The sequence below is a fragment of the Carassius gibelio genome, chromosome A9, assembly GCF_023724105.1.
Source record: "Carassius gibelio isolate Cgi1373 ecotype wild population from Czech Republic chromosome A9, carGib1.2-hapl.c, whole genome shotgun sequence".
Lineage (NCBI taxonomy): Eukaryota > Metazoa > Chordata > Actinopteri > Cypriniformes > Cyprinidae > Carassius > Carassius gibelio.
The window spans coordinates 23,319,641-23,337,742 of NC_068379.1; the positions used below are offsets into that span (position 1 = coordinate 23,319,641).

Below are 18,102 nucleotides of genomic sequence, written 5' to 3' on the forward strand. Positions count from 1 at the left end.
AAACATCATGCACTTCCCCACAATTCCCCTGAGTCCTTGCATGAACTTGGACCCCAAAACTGTAAACCAATTCAGACTGGTCAGGTACTTGAATCCTCAGCGGCAATCAATTCTTATCCTTCAGAGTACTTTATGTACTTGCAAGACATTAAAACAAAAGATCAACAAAGGCAGAAGGAGTTGGGACAGAGATTGAGGGAGGATGTCATTATGAGTACGTGGTCACACGCAAGCGTGTCCATTGGAGAAAGGTGAGAGAAGATGGAGACTTGAGATAGACTGAGAAAGATTCCATAAAGTATCTGTTTACATTCCTGTCCTGTTGAACCGTGGACTTTATCTCATTCGTGACCCCTTAGTAAAGCGAACGCTCCTCCTTCATCCCCAAACATAACATCACATCACTCTTCAGTGACCCTGAGGTCAAGCTTCTGGTCTGGTTCCATCTCCAGAGGTTCTGGGTTCTGTTTCTGATCGAAGCTCCTCTATATTTTGAGACCCTTCAGTAAATCAGTCAGATGTTTGGACACACCAGTTTGTTCTATAATTTTACTATTTCCCACATGAATTAATGAATGAATTATTTATTCGGCAGCCACAGTACAACAGCATCAGTGCGCTCACCACACACCAGATCTAGGTGGAGAAGAGAGAGAGTTCGAGCCAATTCAGTGGATGGGGATTATTAAGAGACCATGACTGACAAGGGCCAGTGGAGGGAATTTGTCCAGGGCACCGGGGATACATCCTTACTCTTTACAAGAAGTGCCATGAAATTTTTAATGGCCACAGAGAGTCATGACCTCGGTTTAATGTCTCATCCAAAGGACGGTCCTTTTTTCAGTATAGTGTCCCCGTCACTATTCTGGGGCATCAGGACCCACACAGACCCCTTGCTGGCCTCACTAGCACCTCTTCCAGCAGCAACCTAGTTTTCCCAGGAGGTCTCCCATCCAGGTACTGACCAGGCTCAACCCTGTAAAGCTTCAGTGGGCAACCAGTCTTGGGCTACAGGGTGATATGGCTGTGGCACGTGACATTACAGGAACAGTAATGACAGCAAAACAATAAAATTACACAAATGCAAGTATAGGAATTATGCATTGCTAAAAATGATTAACAAATTAAAACTATTTTTTATTTAAGCTTATGTTAAGTCAAAGTAGATTAACATACTCTGGCTGTTTCCTCGACCAACTTTATAAGGGTGCATGATACTTAAAATCTTAACATGTGTTCCATGAATCTCATAAAAAATGTAAAAAAAAAATAATAATAATAATTGTAAAAAAAAAAAAAATTTACATTTAGACACTGTTTATATTTGTCTCTAAAATATAACAAGAATGTAAGCATTAGATCAAAGATCATTATAAACTCATTCAAGTGTGTCCAAACTTCTGTCTGGTATAGCGTAAATCCTGGGGAAAATCATACCCTAATATATCAGTCTGACTACATCTACATTTTTGCGAATGGAGAAATTATTCCACCTCATTTTGCACAAAGCATTTAGATGATGGCTGAACTTTTGTTTTTCGGAACCACATGGTGCACGAACATCGTAATGTAAATTAATAGCCATGAGCACATAAATAGAATAATGCAGGCTCTGAGAATGAGTGTCATTTTCTTATTCCTCCTGAGCAATTGCATTAGTCAGATATGACAGATTCAATAATGTCTATGGAGGCTGTTGCTGGTTATATGCTGTAGCATATTATATGCCCCAATTGTGAGAGAAAGTTCATCCCACATTGTAAACTGATCTGTGCAAATCTGGTCCATTTGTGCAAATGTGTACCAAAGGGATGGGATCAAGAGCCGAGAAGAAAAGAGAAGCTGACAGAAGCTGTGTTCTGAGTTTCCTTTCTATTGCTGATGTAACAGAACCTACTTCTCAGGGAGGCACGAAAGAGCCAAGAATGTGGGTGGGTCTCAATCACAGTACCTTGAGCTCCCCCATTGTGCCAACATCATCAGATGTTTCTGATCCCATGAGACGACTGGTTCCCCATGAGGCGGAAGCAGTGGAATCCTGTTGCCTCATACATCCGTTTTGATCTTGGGAAAGAACAGCAGCAACACAGGATGCACAGAGAGCATGCACTGATCTCACCAAGAAAAAAACACTGGCTCAGGATAGACAAGTTTGGGATCCTGGGGAAAAGTCTAATGCTTTGAAAATGGTGGTAGTTTTAAAAACAGGGTGTGGATAAAATGATTTTTTCAAAGTGCTTCATTACAATACCATGCAAATGGTTTCCGAATTTACTTTTCAAAACTGAAATGGAAGTATGGGAAATAAAGAAATATGTTTCCTATTTAACTATATGGGCCAAAAAGATCTATATAAAAACAAATAAAAAATATATACATTTATCTAATTTAAACATATAAATAAATGTAATAATTTAAAATAATAATAATACATAAAACACACAATAATAAAACACATTTTAATATATTATTTATATATTTTATATATACATAAAACTTTATGATAATTTTAATGTTTTTTTCAATAAGTATCTTATGCTCACCAAGGCTCCATTTATTTGATCAAAAATACAGCAAATATAATACAATAAGTAATATTGTGAAATATTATTACAATACCAGTTTCAGCATTGATAATAATAAATTTTTCTTGAGCACCAAATTAAGATATTACAATTATTTCTAAAGGATCATGTAAGACTGTTGATTACTGCTGAAATTTTTGTTTTGTCATCCCAGGAATAAAGTATATAATATGTAAAAAATATATCAAAATAAAAACAGTAATTTTAACTTGTAATAATATTTAAAAATACTGTTTTTGCAACATTTTGAACAAATGAATGCATAAATAAATCCCTGACAAACATAAGATATTTCTTTAAGAATAAAAAAAATTATTCTTTTTTTTTTTCTACTGATAGTATACACATTATTTCATTTTTTTGTATTCTTATGCATGCATAAGTTCTACAACTGATTTCTCTTCAAGCATTCAAAAATCACAAAACTTCAAGACAAGTGTGTCCAATTTTTGACTGGCAGCGAACGTTATACCAAGCCATGGCAAATTTCCCTTATTCATAGTTTCACGGAAATGAGGACAGCAGGTGCATACCCATGGGTCAGTGCAGTGAATAATTCAAAGGGTAAGAATCAGCTCTTTTCACCCCATCCCAGCCTGGGTAAAGTTGAAAAGGCTCGCTTGAGCTGTTGCTCTCCCTTGCCAACGGCTGCATGTTTGGCCCCAAGATATACATTTCTGAGATGAGCTGGCTTTCTATCAGCCCCATTACACTCCTGGCAGAAAGATGCAGGATAGCTGTAATGGTGTGGGGAGGAGGACAAAAGAAGATGGAGAGAGGTGGCACACGCAGGTGGAAGTGTGGACAAAAGTACAGCGAGCAGGATGAAAAGATGAAGAATGTGTGAATGTGATAGGAATGAATGAATAAGATAGGAGGCTATACAGACATCAATGTGCTCAGTAACAATGGCTTATTCGAAGAATAAAATGAAAGCTTATAATGGAATCTCTAGTTTCAAGATTTGATATATAGGTGCTGAAACCCTAACAAAAAGTTTCATGGATGCATCTGCCAAAATACTAGTTGGTTCCTGCATTTTTTGTTACTAAATAATAATCCTAGAAAAATTTTATAAAGGAGCTAAAAGCATAAGAGACATCTGTAACGGATTCAATTATTTTCTTATTAGATGATAACAATAACATTTAGATAAACACTAAAAAAAGGTTTTCTCTTAAAAACTCATGAAGGCTGCATTTATTTGATCAAAAATACAGTAAAAATAGTAATATTGTGAAATACTATTACAATTTAAAACAAATGTTTTGTATTCCTGTGATGGCAAATGCTGAATTTTCAGCAGCCATTACTCTAGTACTCTTGTCAAGTCAATTCTATCACTATTGTCTCTGTATTCTTTATTTATCTGCCTATTTTCATTTACTCTCTCTCTGTGTGCAGTTTAGGCAAAGACACTCTCAAAAGCTGGCGAGGTGCTACTCATCGATTTGGACCCTGCCTCCACTTGTGATGCTCCAGTTAGTCTAAATGAAGAAAGATCGGCCTTGTTTATTCACAGTTTGGAATCGCCCAGGAGAGATACACAGGCAAAGGTGAGGCTGAGGAAAATGAAACTGCACCAAAACCTCTCCGCCGGGACAGTGGAGAAAACTGCTGCAAATATAGTAACATTATTGCATCAAAACACGAGACGCACACATGGGAATATGCGAATGAAGCGACTTATTTAGTACCTATTTGTTGTGCATCCAGATGTGCACTGGGTATCTAAGGTGAAAGAGAATGAAACTGACTGATACTCAAATTTTATTCAGCCTTCAATAACAAGCTGCTTTAGCATGGACCATTATGAGTGCTCTGTGAGTGAGAGCATTCCATTAATGTCTGGTACAGACATGGCACAGAGATTACTGGGGGAATAAAAGAGATATATTCAACCGCAGCAACAGGTGGGAAAGTCACCAAAGTCTTATTTCACTGCTTAATTTAGACCTCAGACCGTCCTGGCTGACCTTCTGAGAGGTTTTAGCTCCAAGTCAGAGTAGAAACTTGGTACTTTTGCTAAGGACGCCCTTCACTCACTGTGCCGGGCAATGCAGCTTCCTTTGAAGTCTGTCCAGGCGGTGTTGGGAACTGGCCCATTCATTTCAATATCAATAACCATAAGCCAGCCTTTTCTAACACCCAAAGGCCTGACAGACAGCCCCAGACAAAGTCACAAAGGCCACATCAAACAGGAATCATGATCTAGTAGAGACTGCTGACCGTTAATAAGCACTGTAGGTCTGTGTCTCACCTGAATTAGTGAAATGTTGTTTAGATTCAGTCGGAAGAGGTAGTTTCTGAAGATAAAATAAGAGAGAGATTGAAAAGGGTTAGATTGATACGATTTATCTACTGGAGAAGCAATGAAAATGTACCCTTAATATGCCAAGGGAAATGAAAAATAAAGTGGGGTCCAAAAGTCTTAGACATATAGTGAAAATGGTTCTGTTTTGTATTTACTTACACACACACACACACACACACACACACACACACACACACACACACACACACATATATTACTAGCATTTGAAATTCAAAACAAAAATAGTTTGAAACACAAAGACAAATACTGTATATATTATATATATATATATATATACATTTTGGTAACACTTTAGAATAGGTAACACCTATTAGTTGCTTATTAGCATGAATATTACTATATATTAGTGCTAATTAAGAACATATTAATGCCTTATTCTACTTGACCTTATTATACATCCCTAATCTTACCCAATATCTAAACCTAACAACTACTTTACTAACTATAAATAAGCAGCAAATTAAGAATTTATTGAGAGAAACTGTTAATAGTTAACAAGTGTTGCATATTCTAAAGTGTTACCATTTATTTTTTCAATAATACATATTACCTCAAAAAAGTAAATATAATGATATAACAATAAACATTTATAATTTTAATATTGTAATATTGTAAAACATTTCATATTAACATATTAATATATAAATACATAAATTGTGTATCTGTATTGATGTGTTTTATAAACAACCCAAACATTGGCCACATATTATATTGTATAATTGTTTTACCTGGCTCCCACTATAAGTTCATTCCTGGAGAGGTCAAGGGTCAGCTGAGAGTAGTCCCTTACACCAGGATGGTAGAAACTGGAGATCAAAGGACTTAGAGCTGAAAGACCAAAGAAAATGTGGGTATATTAGTGATACAGAAGGGAAGCAACTCAAGTGAGTGTGTTTGATAATCCTTTGAAAGATCAAAGCGTATAACATTAAAGTCCATTAAAAGATCTCCTGGTTTAGGTTAACATATGGATTAAGGTTCACAAAAACGATTTCCCCAATAGAGGTCACTAATCCAGCAAAATTAATGCAGTTTCTTCCCATGAGTCCCCAAGAACAAGTGAGGAGAAGCAGAGAGCTGCGCTTAAAGGTAGCTGGGCCTCTTCAAGGATACTGATTCTAATTCAACATGACACTTAGTCAAAACTCTGCTTACCCCAGGAATCTCAGAACATAAAAGTGCTGTTTGATACAAAGATTCGGAAATCAAAACAATTTGCCCTGACAGACACTTACAGCACTGACCGGCCCTATTGAAGTGGGAATTAAATCTGACAGAAAGGGCATTATGTAAATATAAAAACCACTTGATCTACTGTTGACCTTAATGTGGCTTAGTAAATGGGATTTCACTGTAAAGGAACTAATAAAAAGATTTGTTATCCTTTCATGCAGAATAGGATCTCTCAGCAGTATTCTGGATGACCTGTCAAGCTAAAATACAGAAATCCTTGTCTAATATTACATATTTTTTACACATTGTACACATTGTTGTTTGCATTTCGAGTTCCTTTTACATGTCAGGCTCAAGTTACACTTTCCTAAGAAGCGAGAAAGCACAGCCTTTACCATTTATGATAAATTGGATAATCTTAAATATTAATATTAAAAAATTACAATATTAAAAAATGCTAATAGTTTGACTACAGCAAAGTGCTATGTGAATACGGTTGCAAACACAGCTGGAGCTTTCTCACACCACAGGTCAAAGCAGTGGTGAAACTGGTTTCCCTTAACAAGACATCCGTAAACACCACTTCATACAGTCCGAATCTGTCCCGGAAGAAGGAGTCATCCAGATGCTGGGGTCATCCAAAACAATCTGTCTTTCTCATGGGAAAACAAATTTAATAAATGTAGGGATGTGTTTGCATAGAATTTACAGGAAGAAAAAATAAATTAAAAAATCTTCTGCTATCCCGCTGAATTAATATATTAACAAACTGAATGACTAGGACCATATGGCTGCACCATTCAGGTGTTATTTATGGAAAAATAATGACAGGTAAACAAACACCATCTGTACTATATGCCTACCTCATCCACAAGCATTCATCTCACCCGTGTTAAAATGTGGTCATGGCCTTCGGAGATAAAAATGCGTTCAGAGAGAATCATAGAAAATCTTATTAGATATCATACATCAAGAACAGTGATTAACGACTGAGAAGGATAAGACAGTCTTTTATATATATATATATATATATATATATATATATATATATATATATATTTATATATTTAAATGGTGAACCTTATGGAGTTTATTAATATTTTAGTGTAGGTCAAAAGTAAGACAGCTATAAGTCTATAATATAATATACAGGTTTTCAACTTTTTATGTCAGCAAACCACTATGAACTAAGTTATTTACTTAAAGATTAGGGATTTATTTACACCATAAGAAATTACATAATTTTAGTGAAACCCTTTTTGGGAAACCCAGATATTATAAATATAACGGACACAAACTACTCTTGATAGCATGCATGCTCTTCCTTGAATAAGACTAGTATGGCCACCAGAATTTGTTGTACTTTGGATTCACAGAATCCTGATTTAACTACCAGGCTTCTTAATTAGCTTAACCAGCTAATCTTGGTCAATCAGTTCAATCAGAAAAAATAATAATAATATTTGACCAGAATTTTGCCAGTTGGACCAGTACCAAACTAGCAATGACCTGAACAGACATGCTAGGATCTCCATGAAAAAAAGCATTTAAAAAAACCTGTTTATACTTGTATTTTAGCCTGATCCTTAATTCTTCATAAAGCATAAAACACATGCACTGAGAAACAACACAGATTGTGCAGGTTGAGGGACCGTCATGATAACATCAGAGTCACCTGAGTTACCATAAACCATACTTCTCCACACCTGCCGTGTGATTTCCCTGCTGTTGCATCCCCTGTTGTCACTGCATGACCGAAGAGAGCCACAGAAATCTAAATCCTCTTACTCAAACTGCACACTGATTATAGAAACAGGAAGACAATGAGTTCCCCAGAAAAAAAAGCCACAGCACAACAAGAAAGGACAGGTGGGGGTAAGGGTGCTCTAGGGATGAGGCTGTAATTCGAAGGCCGGTTCAAGTCAGGAAAAAATCTGAAAGAACACCTCTCACAATGAGAGAGAACTGTGCTGGCGATTTCAAATGGTTACTGAAGCGTAACACGTCAGCATTTACAAAAGACAGGACAGGCCGAGCAGAAGCATAAGGGCTGCTGCTTTCAGTTCAAACCTCTTACTGAGTTCCATTTCATTCACAGTTAGCAAACGTAAACCTTGCACTCCAAGGTTGGACAAGGTATTACTTGCGAACACCTCCAACAACCTCTTCTTTCCATGCCTGTGGTGACAGAGGGTCCAACAACATGACAGAATGGTTCGGGCATCAGTGCCTCTGAAAACACAGACCAATTAGGTGGAAAGAGACACATCGGTAAGGGCCTGAAGTTGAAGAACCACATTGTTTTCTTTCTTTTTTTCTTCTCACGGTCTCCTTAAATAGGGGCCGGTGGTTAAACAACAGCACTATTACCCACTAGAGATTGGTTTCTGAACATGTTCTACAGACGAGACAAACAATCTCAAGACAATCACAATGGCTGGGTGAGTGGAAGGGAGACAATGGCTCTGTGGCATCAGTGTGGCCAGAGTATATAGAAAAACATTGTAACAGCACTGCAGTGGAATGCAAAAATATGTTTTGTGTGAATGGCCCCTTAAAAAATAAATTATGTTCCAACACCTCAGATGACCTAAACACCTGAGAAAAGATGACGCCAACCGATGTGAAGACCTTAGATGACGCCAACTCTAAATAAACATACAAAACTGCCAAATTTTCCTTACATTGTAAACATTATGATCGCAAATTGTACTAATGATTATTGCCTTATGTTCATTGTTCTGCCTGAATACATGTCATTTGCTAAATGCAGAATTTATATTATCATAGAATTGCACATTTCTGCTATATGCACATTACTTTCATATCACCAACAAATTACTCTTAATTATAATGCAGAAACAAGCATCTTTTGAAAAGCTGCTTTGAAACAACTTGAACCATGAAAAGCTTGAATTGAAAACGTGAATGTCCATGGATAGTGCCGTTTAATTGGCATGTGCTGTGTTTTAGTTCTTTAAAAAAAAGGAAATTAGGTTCCTTGATGCATGATCTTTTTAGTATTACATTGGTTATTTTTTTATATTTTATTGGGTATGTTTATTTCCTATATTTGTACATGTACATTACCCTTTATCATTATATAATGCTCACAAAGTGAATTTTTTTTTAAAAGACTAATAATTTAATAACACTGTCAAATCTTACATGTAAATGTATTTAATTAATTTAAATGTAGAGCTTTCTGTCCCTCCATTGAAACTGTGTGTATGGTATACTGTCCATGGTTAGTAAGGTAATAAAAACATCTTCAAAGTAGTCCATGTCACATCGGAGGGTCAGTTTGAATTTTTTGAAGCATCGAAAATACATTTTGGTCCAAAAATAGCAAAAACTACGACTTTATTCAGCATTGTCTTCTCTTCCGGGTCTGTTGTGAGAGAGAGTTCAAATCAAAGCAGTCTGGATCACTCGATGTAACCGGATCTTCTTGAACCAGTTCACCAAATCGAACTGAATCATTTCAAACGGTTCGCGCCTCCTATAAGCATTAATCCACAAATGACTTAAGCTGTTAACTTGTTTAATGTGTCTGACACTCCCTCTGAGTTCAAACAAACCAATATCCCGGAGTAATTCATTTACTCAAACAGTACACTGCCTGAACTGATTCTTTTGGTGATTGATTCTGAACTGATTCTGTGCTAGTGTTATGAGCGCGGGTAAACCAAAGGCTTGAATCAAGGGCAATCATCACCAATGAAGTCATTACGTAGAGCGCAAAAGAACCGGTGAACCGTTTTCTTCAACCGGTTTATTGAATCGAACTGTCCGAAAGAACTACTGGTGATCCGAACACCGATGCAACCGGTTCTTGACTCGAGAATGAGTCAGTTTGTTGTTCGTTATCTGGCTCGGCTCGGTGTTCATCTTCAGTTCTCTCTTCACAGCAGTTCAAGAAGATCCGGTTACATCGAGTGATTAGTTCACGAACCGGATATGACAAACTGCTTTGTTTTGAACTCTCTCTCACAACAGACCCGGAAGAGAAGACAATGCTGAATAAAGTCATAGTTTTTGCTATTTTTGGACCAAAATGTTTTTTGATGTTGCAAAAAATTCTAACTGATCCTCTAATGTCACATGGACTACTTTGAAGATGTTTTTATTACCTTTCTGGACATGGACAGTATACCGTACATATGTTTTCAATGGAGGGACAGAAAGCTCTCAGACTAAATCTAAAATATCTTAAACTCTTATTTATCCGTATTACGGGTTTGGAATGACATGAGAGTGAGTAATTAATGACATAATTTTTATTTTTGGGTGATCTATCCCTTTAAGTGTTTATTTTATAGTGATGAAAATAATCATAATTTGTTTTAAAATTCACAGTGAAGTACCATTTCAATACATTTTGTAGCTTGTTACACTGTGCTGAACCCAAAAGAGGTTTTTGCTGAAATACAGAATGAGTTTAGTGAATTCACCTCAGATTTTGTTAAATAAGTCTCCAGACTTTTAGAAAACCTGGAAATGCTCAGCTTAGCATACATGTGTTTGCAGTGATACGCTGATATCCTTGTAGATAAGACTAGGCATGCTGGTGTGATTGTGTAAGCTTAGTCATGAAAAAAAGAGAACAAATACCCCCCATAAAAAATTCATCTAAATGACATCCCTAGATATCTAAACTTATCTGAGACTGCTTGTAGTACCAGCATGCTATTGCTGTTGCTGGTTCAAAGATATGCTGGCAATTATTGTAGAGGGGATTGTCGCATATAACTTGCAAGGGAAAAAAATAAGGATTTCCTCTGAAGGGAATAAGTATCGGGTTGCTCTCTGTGTGATATTATATATCGACACAGCAGCAGCTTTGAGTTTCTTAAAGTGGTAGTCATATCATGAAAAAAAGACTTCAAGATCTCTTGAAACAAAAAGCTTCAATGTAAACATACTCAGACTTTTAAAACTGAAAATTGTACCTGGCCAAACAGACCATCTATTGAAAAGAAGCTGAAGAAACTTATTTTTCCAAACTTCCGTCAGATGAATAAGTCGACACATGACCGCCTGCATTTGCACATCAATGATGCCTAATCGGGGGTCCGCAACTTGGACCAGCCAGTCATGGTGAAGTAATATGGAGGTGGTAGAAAAGAAAATGTTATTATTCCAGTTGGCATATAACAGTAAGATATAGAGGTCTCTGATTATTTTAGTCTGACCTAAATTGTCTATGTGTCACATTTCGGTGAGAATTGTTTTATGGACCTGCCACATTTTAATCCAGCCTTTGCAAACAGTTTGCTGTTGAAGGTCAGGGAAGCAACAATTATACTGAACCAAAAAGCAAACCTGCCAAAAAACTGAACTGAACTGAAGGTTATCTCTCTCGTTTCACATGCAAAGAGGGTGTTTGCTCAGAATTTAAAGCTATCAAAAACAACCTATTTAATTGTAAAGGTCAGATGTTAGAAATAGTCACATAAAACTAAACACAGTAACAATAAAAGATAAGAAATGAAGACTTTTTTGAATTAGTGTATTAATTCCAAGTAGATTTTTTTACAGCCCTGCCAGATTTTTCCCACTTATGTTTAATTTATGCTTAAAATAAGAAGGAAAAAAACACTCTTATCAAAAGATACATTGTCTTAAAATAGTCTTAATTTAAGTAAATCTTTTTACTAGGGCCGGGACTCGATTAAAAAAATTAATCTAATTAATTAGAGGCTTTGTAATTAATTAATCGAAATTAATCGCATTTTAATCGCATATAAATATTTGACCTGAGAACAGTGAGAAGTAATTTTTTTTTCACATGGATTTATAGTATACCATTGAATAATGACTGAATACATAAGCTTAAGCAACAAAATATTGTTTATTTTTGTTCAACCAAGTCTAGCAGACCAGTGCAATTTTTTGCCATGAAGTGTAGCAATAGCATATTTAGAAACAATTTAGAAATAGTACATTTCAGAAATTCAGGTAGCTTATAGGTGCTGGAACCTTCTGTAAAGAGTTTTTAAGTAAAACACAATACTGTCAATTACATTCAGAACATTGGAAACACTGACTATTAGAAAACCTCTCTCTGTTGCTTCAGAGGTCCAACTCTCAATAAGAGTTCAACATAAACTGTTGCATCAACAAAATAATACATAGTTCAACATAAAGTGTAAAGTCCACGCTAGCTGCTATATGTTTTGCGTTGAGGTGATACTTGAGGCTCGATGTGCTGCAGTGATATCATAGACAGTAGTGATATGCGAAGCGAACGCTAGTTGGTGCTTCAGTATAATCGGTCCGCCGAAACAAATCCAGTGAGAAACGTTCCACGGTGCAAAAATAAGTTATTAAAAATGCGGTAATTTTTTTTTCTGTAATTAATTAATCTTAGTTAACGCAATATTTTTTGTGTAATTAATTAATCTCAATTAACGCGTTAAAGTCCCGGCCCTACTTTTTACATAGTTTGTAACAACTTTATTTTTAATGGAAAACAAGTCAAAATACTAATTAAATTATACTAAATTATACTAATTTCATAAAGGTAAATCCTTTAAGTCTAAAGTCTAATTCTTAAGGTTTAAAGTCCCATTCCATAAGCTCCAGCAAGGTTTAAAGTCCCATTCCATAAGCTCTAAGCGTTCAGCAAGGACACTGGCCCAAACCCTGGTGGCCATGCTCTACAATGCTAAATCTTAAAATTATCTTTAGAGTATCATTTCCATGGTTTAGAATAGTTCAAAGGCATTTGTGAATCTACAGACCTTGTCAGAGATCAGAGATAGAGGCCCCCAATACGCCTCAGGTGACTCCACTGAGCAGCCGCCAGAAGGCATCAATTAAAAAAGGTTCATCCATCAAAGAACCTAATCTCAAGTTCGGCCAACACTTCCATTGTAGCAGGCTTCCAAACCACTGCGTCAACATAAAAGGCATGTTATGAAGGCATTAAGGTGTGCTTTAGGACTTCCATTCCATTGAGAACACATAAATGGGGATTTCGAGGTGTGCTAGTTTACAATGCTAAGCTAATTGTTCAGCAGCTCTTGTCATGAATGGTATGCGAAAGTGCCTTTGCTTTGATGAGCTAAAATGACAAAAGGGAATAGAATACCATAAGAACAACAAAACAGAAATAAAAAGATGGTTATCCAACTTTACAATTTACTACTGTTTTCTAACTCGTTTGTTTTTCCAGTCTATTTCAACACTACGAAAAAAGAAAAAAAATTCTTGTTGCTTATATAGCAAAGCATAAACTGACAAATCATAATGCAACCTGAGCTTTTTCAGAAGCAATAAATGGAGCTTGCCGCAGGCGATGTCTATATGAACCATGGCTGCCCTAATGTCCAAGCAGGTTTCATATATTATACAGAGCCCCCCCAGGTCATTGAATTTTTTTTTGTCCCATGCGGCATTATTCTGCCATTTTTGTCATGTCCCTCACGGAGTCAAAAAACACGCTGCTCATACTTCATAGGCAAGGCAATCATAGACAGATTATATTCACTACAAAACCCTCTATTGTATAAATGAATATGTTTTTGGTATAAAAAACACCTTTGTTCCGTGGGCATGGAGAAGATTATTTAAGCAAGATCAAAGTATGGCTGGACATTCTGTTTTCTTTGTGTGCTAGGACACATGAGAATAGGAATCTGGATAAAATGAAAGACGTTTATCTCTTGCTATCTTCAGCATATGCTATCACGGTCTGAAATGTGTGGACAACCCAATGAATAAGATAAACAAAACAAAAAATGTAGATTTACAGTCTGAGCCATGTGCAATATACAGGAACAGTGGGAAAAACAAGCAGAATACATTTCCAAAACTCTTTGAATTTTAGCAGTGGACTTTGTCTAAAAAATTTGTATAACAGTGGTGAACACACCTGGCTAAGTCTTTCAACAAAAATACTAAGAATTGCTGTTATGATCCGCATTTTAAGCTGAACGAGTCTGAGGTATGAACATCTTCTAAAAATACACATACAAAATATATCTTCTTTGCCCTTCAAGCATGCGTTGTCAGTTTTTATATGATTCACACTTAGCCAACAAAAATATAGCCAATGTTTAGTTATGCAACTAGTAGGGCTGGGCGATATATCTAACGATATGATCATGCACATTTAGTCAGTAAATCCGGTTCCGTGATTAGCACTAAATTGGCATCACCTGCTTTCAAATGGAGCGGCACTTAATAGACAGAGCTGTAGATCACTGACAAGCTACGCAATATCGCGTTCATTATCGCCGATGAATCGCCTTCGATTATGAACGCGATATTGCATAGCTTGTCAGTGATCTACAGCTCTGTCTATTAAGCTCTGCTCCATTTGAAAGCAGGTGATGGTGATTTAGCTCTAATCACGGAACTAGATTTATTGACTAGATGCACATGAATATATCATTAGATATTTCGCCCAGCCCTAGAAACTAGCTATTTTCTGTAGTATGACACCTGTAGCTATTTAAAAATATAATAGCTTGACCAGCAAGCAGTAATTTTTCCAGTTGCTGCACTTTCTTTCATATATAGGGCTGGTTAAATAAGATTAATGTTACCTGTGACATTGTGAACAAAACAAACTTAGTGAACATATCTGTGAATTGATTTATTAGTCCGTGGACAATTTTTTACACCCAAATACCAATTTAAATGCTGTATTATGTGCAATTACATAAAATAGTTTTTTGTATTTTTATTTTGTATAAATCTATCTTTTAGAACACTGCAGTTTTCTACATTTTGGTAGCATGTAGTGTAGCAAGCTACTTTTAAAAGAGGGTTGAACTGTTCTGGAACAGTGTTGTAAATACAACTTAACCACTGATTTCAAGTTGTGTCCTCTTTTGGAAGGCCAAACAAAGTAGTTTTGCTTCCACAATGGAACACAGTGTCTCTACAACTTGGTAGCGGCGGCAACAGCAAGAATAAAAGTTACACCTTCTCTCTTTTCATGAACATTTGGGTGGTGTTAAACAAATCTTCCCACTGAATGACGTAGACATGTGGGGCCGTGTTTGAATGAGCGGTTTAAGAAAGGTGTGGTTGACTCTTAACTTTGATAAAGAATATCTCTTTGGATTTGAGACTTTAGCCTTTGCAACTTTACAAATCGTCTTTATGCACCAAGACCTTGTAACACTCCAAAGAGAAAGGAAAAATTGAAATCGCATCATATGAACCCTTTAATGTTTTGATGTTGCCACTGAGAAATGGTTTTACACTTACAGCTGTCTCTGCATATTAAGGTGGGAAAGGAAAAAATATTTACTGTGAGAGACATCAGTGCTTACCTTGAATAGAGATGATGGGGTGCTCTAGGCGGGTACACTCCGGCCTTGTGTGGGGTGCTGGGGTGGGGGAGGGTTCTGTGGGGAGAGGGGGCCTCTGGGATAGTATAGCAGGAAACGGAAGAGTGATGAAACAGAGGATAAGGCCGGGCACAGCCAGGGAAGCCACGTCCCGTGGCAACACTGTCATGGTGACGGAGGCCGACCTCTCCTCTAGCTGCCAAGGTGGCCCTCTGGAATGCACCTGTTGAGATGGAAGAAAAAGATTCATGGTACTTTCCTAAGTTAATTTCCTGACATTTCTTTGAGGTTTAAATTTTTTGCAGCACACACACATCTCTACTGTCATAGGAGGCAATATTGTACTTCTTTATGATTGTCAAAGTTTTGTCGAGAGAAGGTGGAACAAAAAGTAAAGAAAAAAATTACTATTTGTCTTTACGACACTTTAAATGTGCATGAACCGAAAGTTGCAAAAGAGTCACAAAGACATAATAGTCAAAAAGACATAATAGTCAAAAATAGGCGTAACCTGTTACATCACAAACTGATACCTTAATACATACGAGAATAAAACCAAATAATGAGTAAGCCTGAGAGAAAAAAAGATGTTTTAATTGATGCTTTAAAACAGTTAATGTAGGGGAGGCTCTAATCCTTAGGGGTTGTGTGATCCAAAGTTTTGAAGCATAGACTGAAAAAAAATTGAAAGACGAGATTTTGGGACATTTAGTAGCAGCAGGACTGAAGATCTGAGTGATCTATGAGGAGAATAAAATCTAAGTTCTGATATATAAGTAGGGAAACGTCCCTGTAGAGCTTTAAACACATCCAAATCTTCACCGTTTCACTGGGTGCCAATGGAGAGATGCCTGGATAGGTGAAATATGTTCCCTCTTTTTTCCCAGACAGAAAGCGAACAGCAGCATTTGTGAGCATTTGTGAGTGATGACATACTGATTCCAGAATAAAATTTGAACCCTAACCCTAACCCGTTACAGTAATCAAGCCTTGAGGAGATAAAAGCATTAATAACTGTCTCCATATCCCTAAAAATAAGAAGGGACTTTAACTTTCGAAGGTGCTTTAGCTGGAAAAAGCTGGCCCTAACCACCAAATTTATTTGTTTGTCATACTTCAGATGGGAATCAAAAATGACCCCCGGATTTTTAACACAGGCGTAATTGTTCAGCTGAAGATGCCCCAAGAGAACACTGTATTTGTCAAACAGGATAACCTCGGTCTTTTTTTTAATTCAACTGAAGAAAATGTTTATCCATCCCTTTTTTTTTAATTCTTTAAAAATGCTAGCACAGAAGAAACACATTACTGTAGGCATTTTCGTAGTTCAAACAAAAGGTCACTGGTCCAGTTTGTGTCTGCCAAATACATAAATTACAATGTAAATAGCATTTTAATGTAACAATGGCAAATGAGATGCATTAAACATGTCTTCAAATTAAATATATTGACTTAATTTTAAATAAAATATATTTGTAAAACATATTTACTTAAAATATATATAAAAAAACAGAATACAGAAAACAGAAAAATAAAATAAAATAAAAATAAATATTAAATTTTTTCTTTATTTTAATTTTTTCCTGAAAAGGGTCAAATATTCTCATATTTTTGGGGTTGGCTGATTACTGCATATTCTAACATCCAAAACTCAAATTTCCCCAGCAGAATTACACCACAAAAAGCTTCTAATATTCCAGTTGCTAACTAATAATATGAGTAATTTAGAAGTTGCGCTGTTCCAGGGTGTGTATTAGCACCTGTGGCATTGTAAAATCCTTTTAAACATGCTAACATTTTGTGAAGAGTGTCTGAAGTGTATTTTTGACAAGGTCCCTGATCTTTTCAGTCCAGCCTGAACAGTTTGTGCAGCACAGTTCAGCCTTGAAAGTTTAGTCATTCGGCCACAATGCAATGCAGGCTTTGCAAGGCGACTGAATTGATAGTGGACAAACCTAACAAAAACAAGCAGCACTTGAAAAGAAGCAAGCTAGAACTTCAGATTTTGGATCACAACAATTATAAAATAGAGGTAAAAAAAAAATAACTGTGCAATAACTGTGATGGCTGGTGCACTGGGGTAGGAAGCAGGAGTAGTGGGTGGTGTTAAAAGTTTCTGGCTGTAAGTGGTGGCCCAGCTTGATCAGCATAAAACCCCTTAAGCACCCAGGCACTTCTGTCTCCTTCATATGCGGAGGAGTTTTAATATCATGGCTGATCTTATTAGAGGTGAGGCATGACATCTCCATCTCTATTCAGAGCAGCTCCAGTGCATTCATATTATAAGACCCAGCAGTTACCTCAGTCACTGCTCTCAGCTGCCCGTCAATCTCCTCACACACCATGTCATATGCTAACTGCTCAAATCATAATGTGTCACACTTCAGCAAGCAAGCCTACGGACCTAGGAGACCAAGCTTTAATTGAACACCCACATTGCCCTAAGCTGGAATCTAGTATTCTTAAGGAACCCATTACCAAAAATAAGCTCAATTTTTCTTATGGTCATTATAGATGAAAGGTGAATTTAAACTACTTCCATTTATTTCGCAAATAATACAATATAATAAAATATAATGCCAGGTTTGGCAGCTCCTGTTAGGGGTCAACACAGAGCGTAGGCTATTTGACGTGGAAATATATATTTTTTTAAATATAAATGACATTATACCATACCAATTTATACTTTACATACATTTGA

General features: G+C 36.5%; 1 protein-coding gene across 4 annotated transcripts in view; it reads right to left on the reverse strand.

The window, feature by feature from the left end:
- Nucleotides 1-18,102, reverse strand: part of LOC128020006 (semaphorin-5B) — a 137,432-nt gene that overhangs the window by 68,656 nt on the left and 50,674 nt on the right. For all 4 annotated transcript variants that reach the window (XM_052606498.1, XM_052606499.1, XM_052606496.1 and 1 more), the window contains 3 exons: nucleotides 15,384-15,624; nucleotides 5,649-5,748; nucleotides 4,846-4,891 (listed from right to left, as the gene is read on the reverse strand). In XM_052606498.1, coding sequence (XP_052462458.1) covers nucleotides 4,846-4,891; nucleotides 5,649-5,748; nucleotides 15,384-15,570 — 333 coding nt within the window. In that variant the 5' untranslated portion in view covers nucleotides 15,571-15,624. The remainder of the gene's footprint in view (nucleotides 1-4,845; nucleotides 4,892-5,648; nucleotides 5,749-15,383; nucleotides 15,625-18,102) is intronic.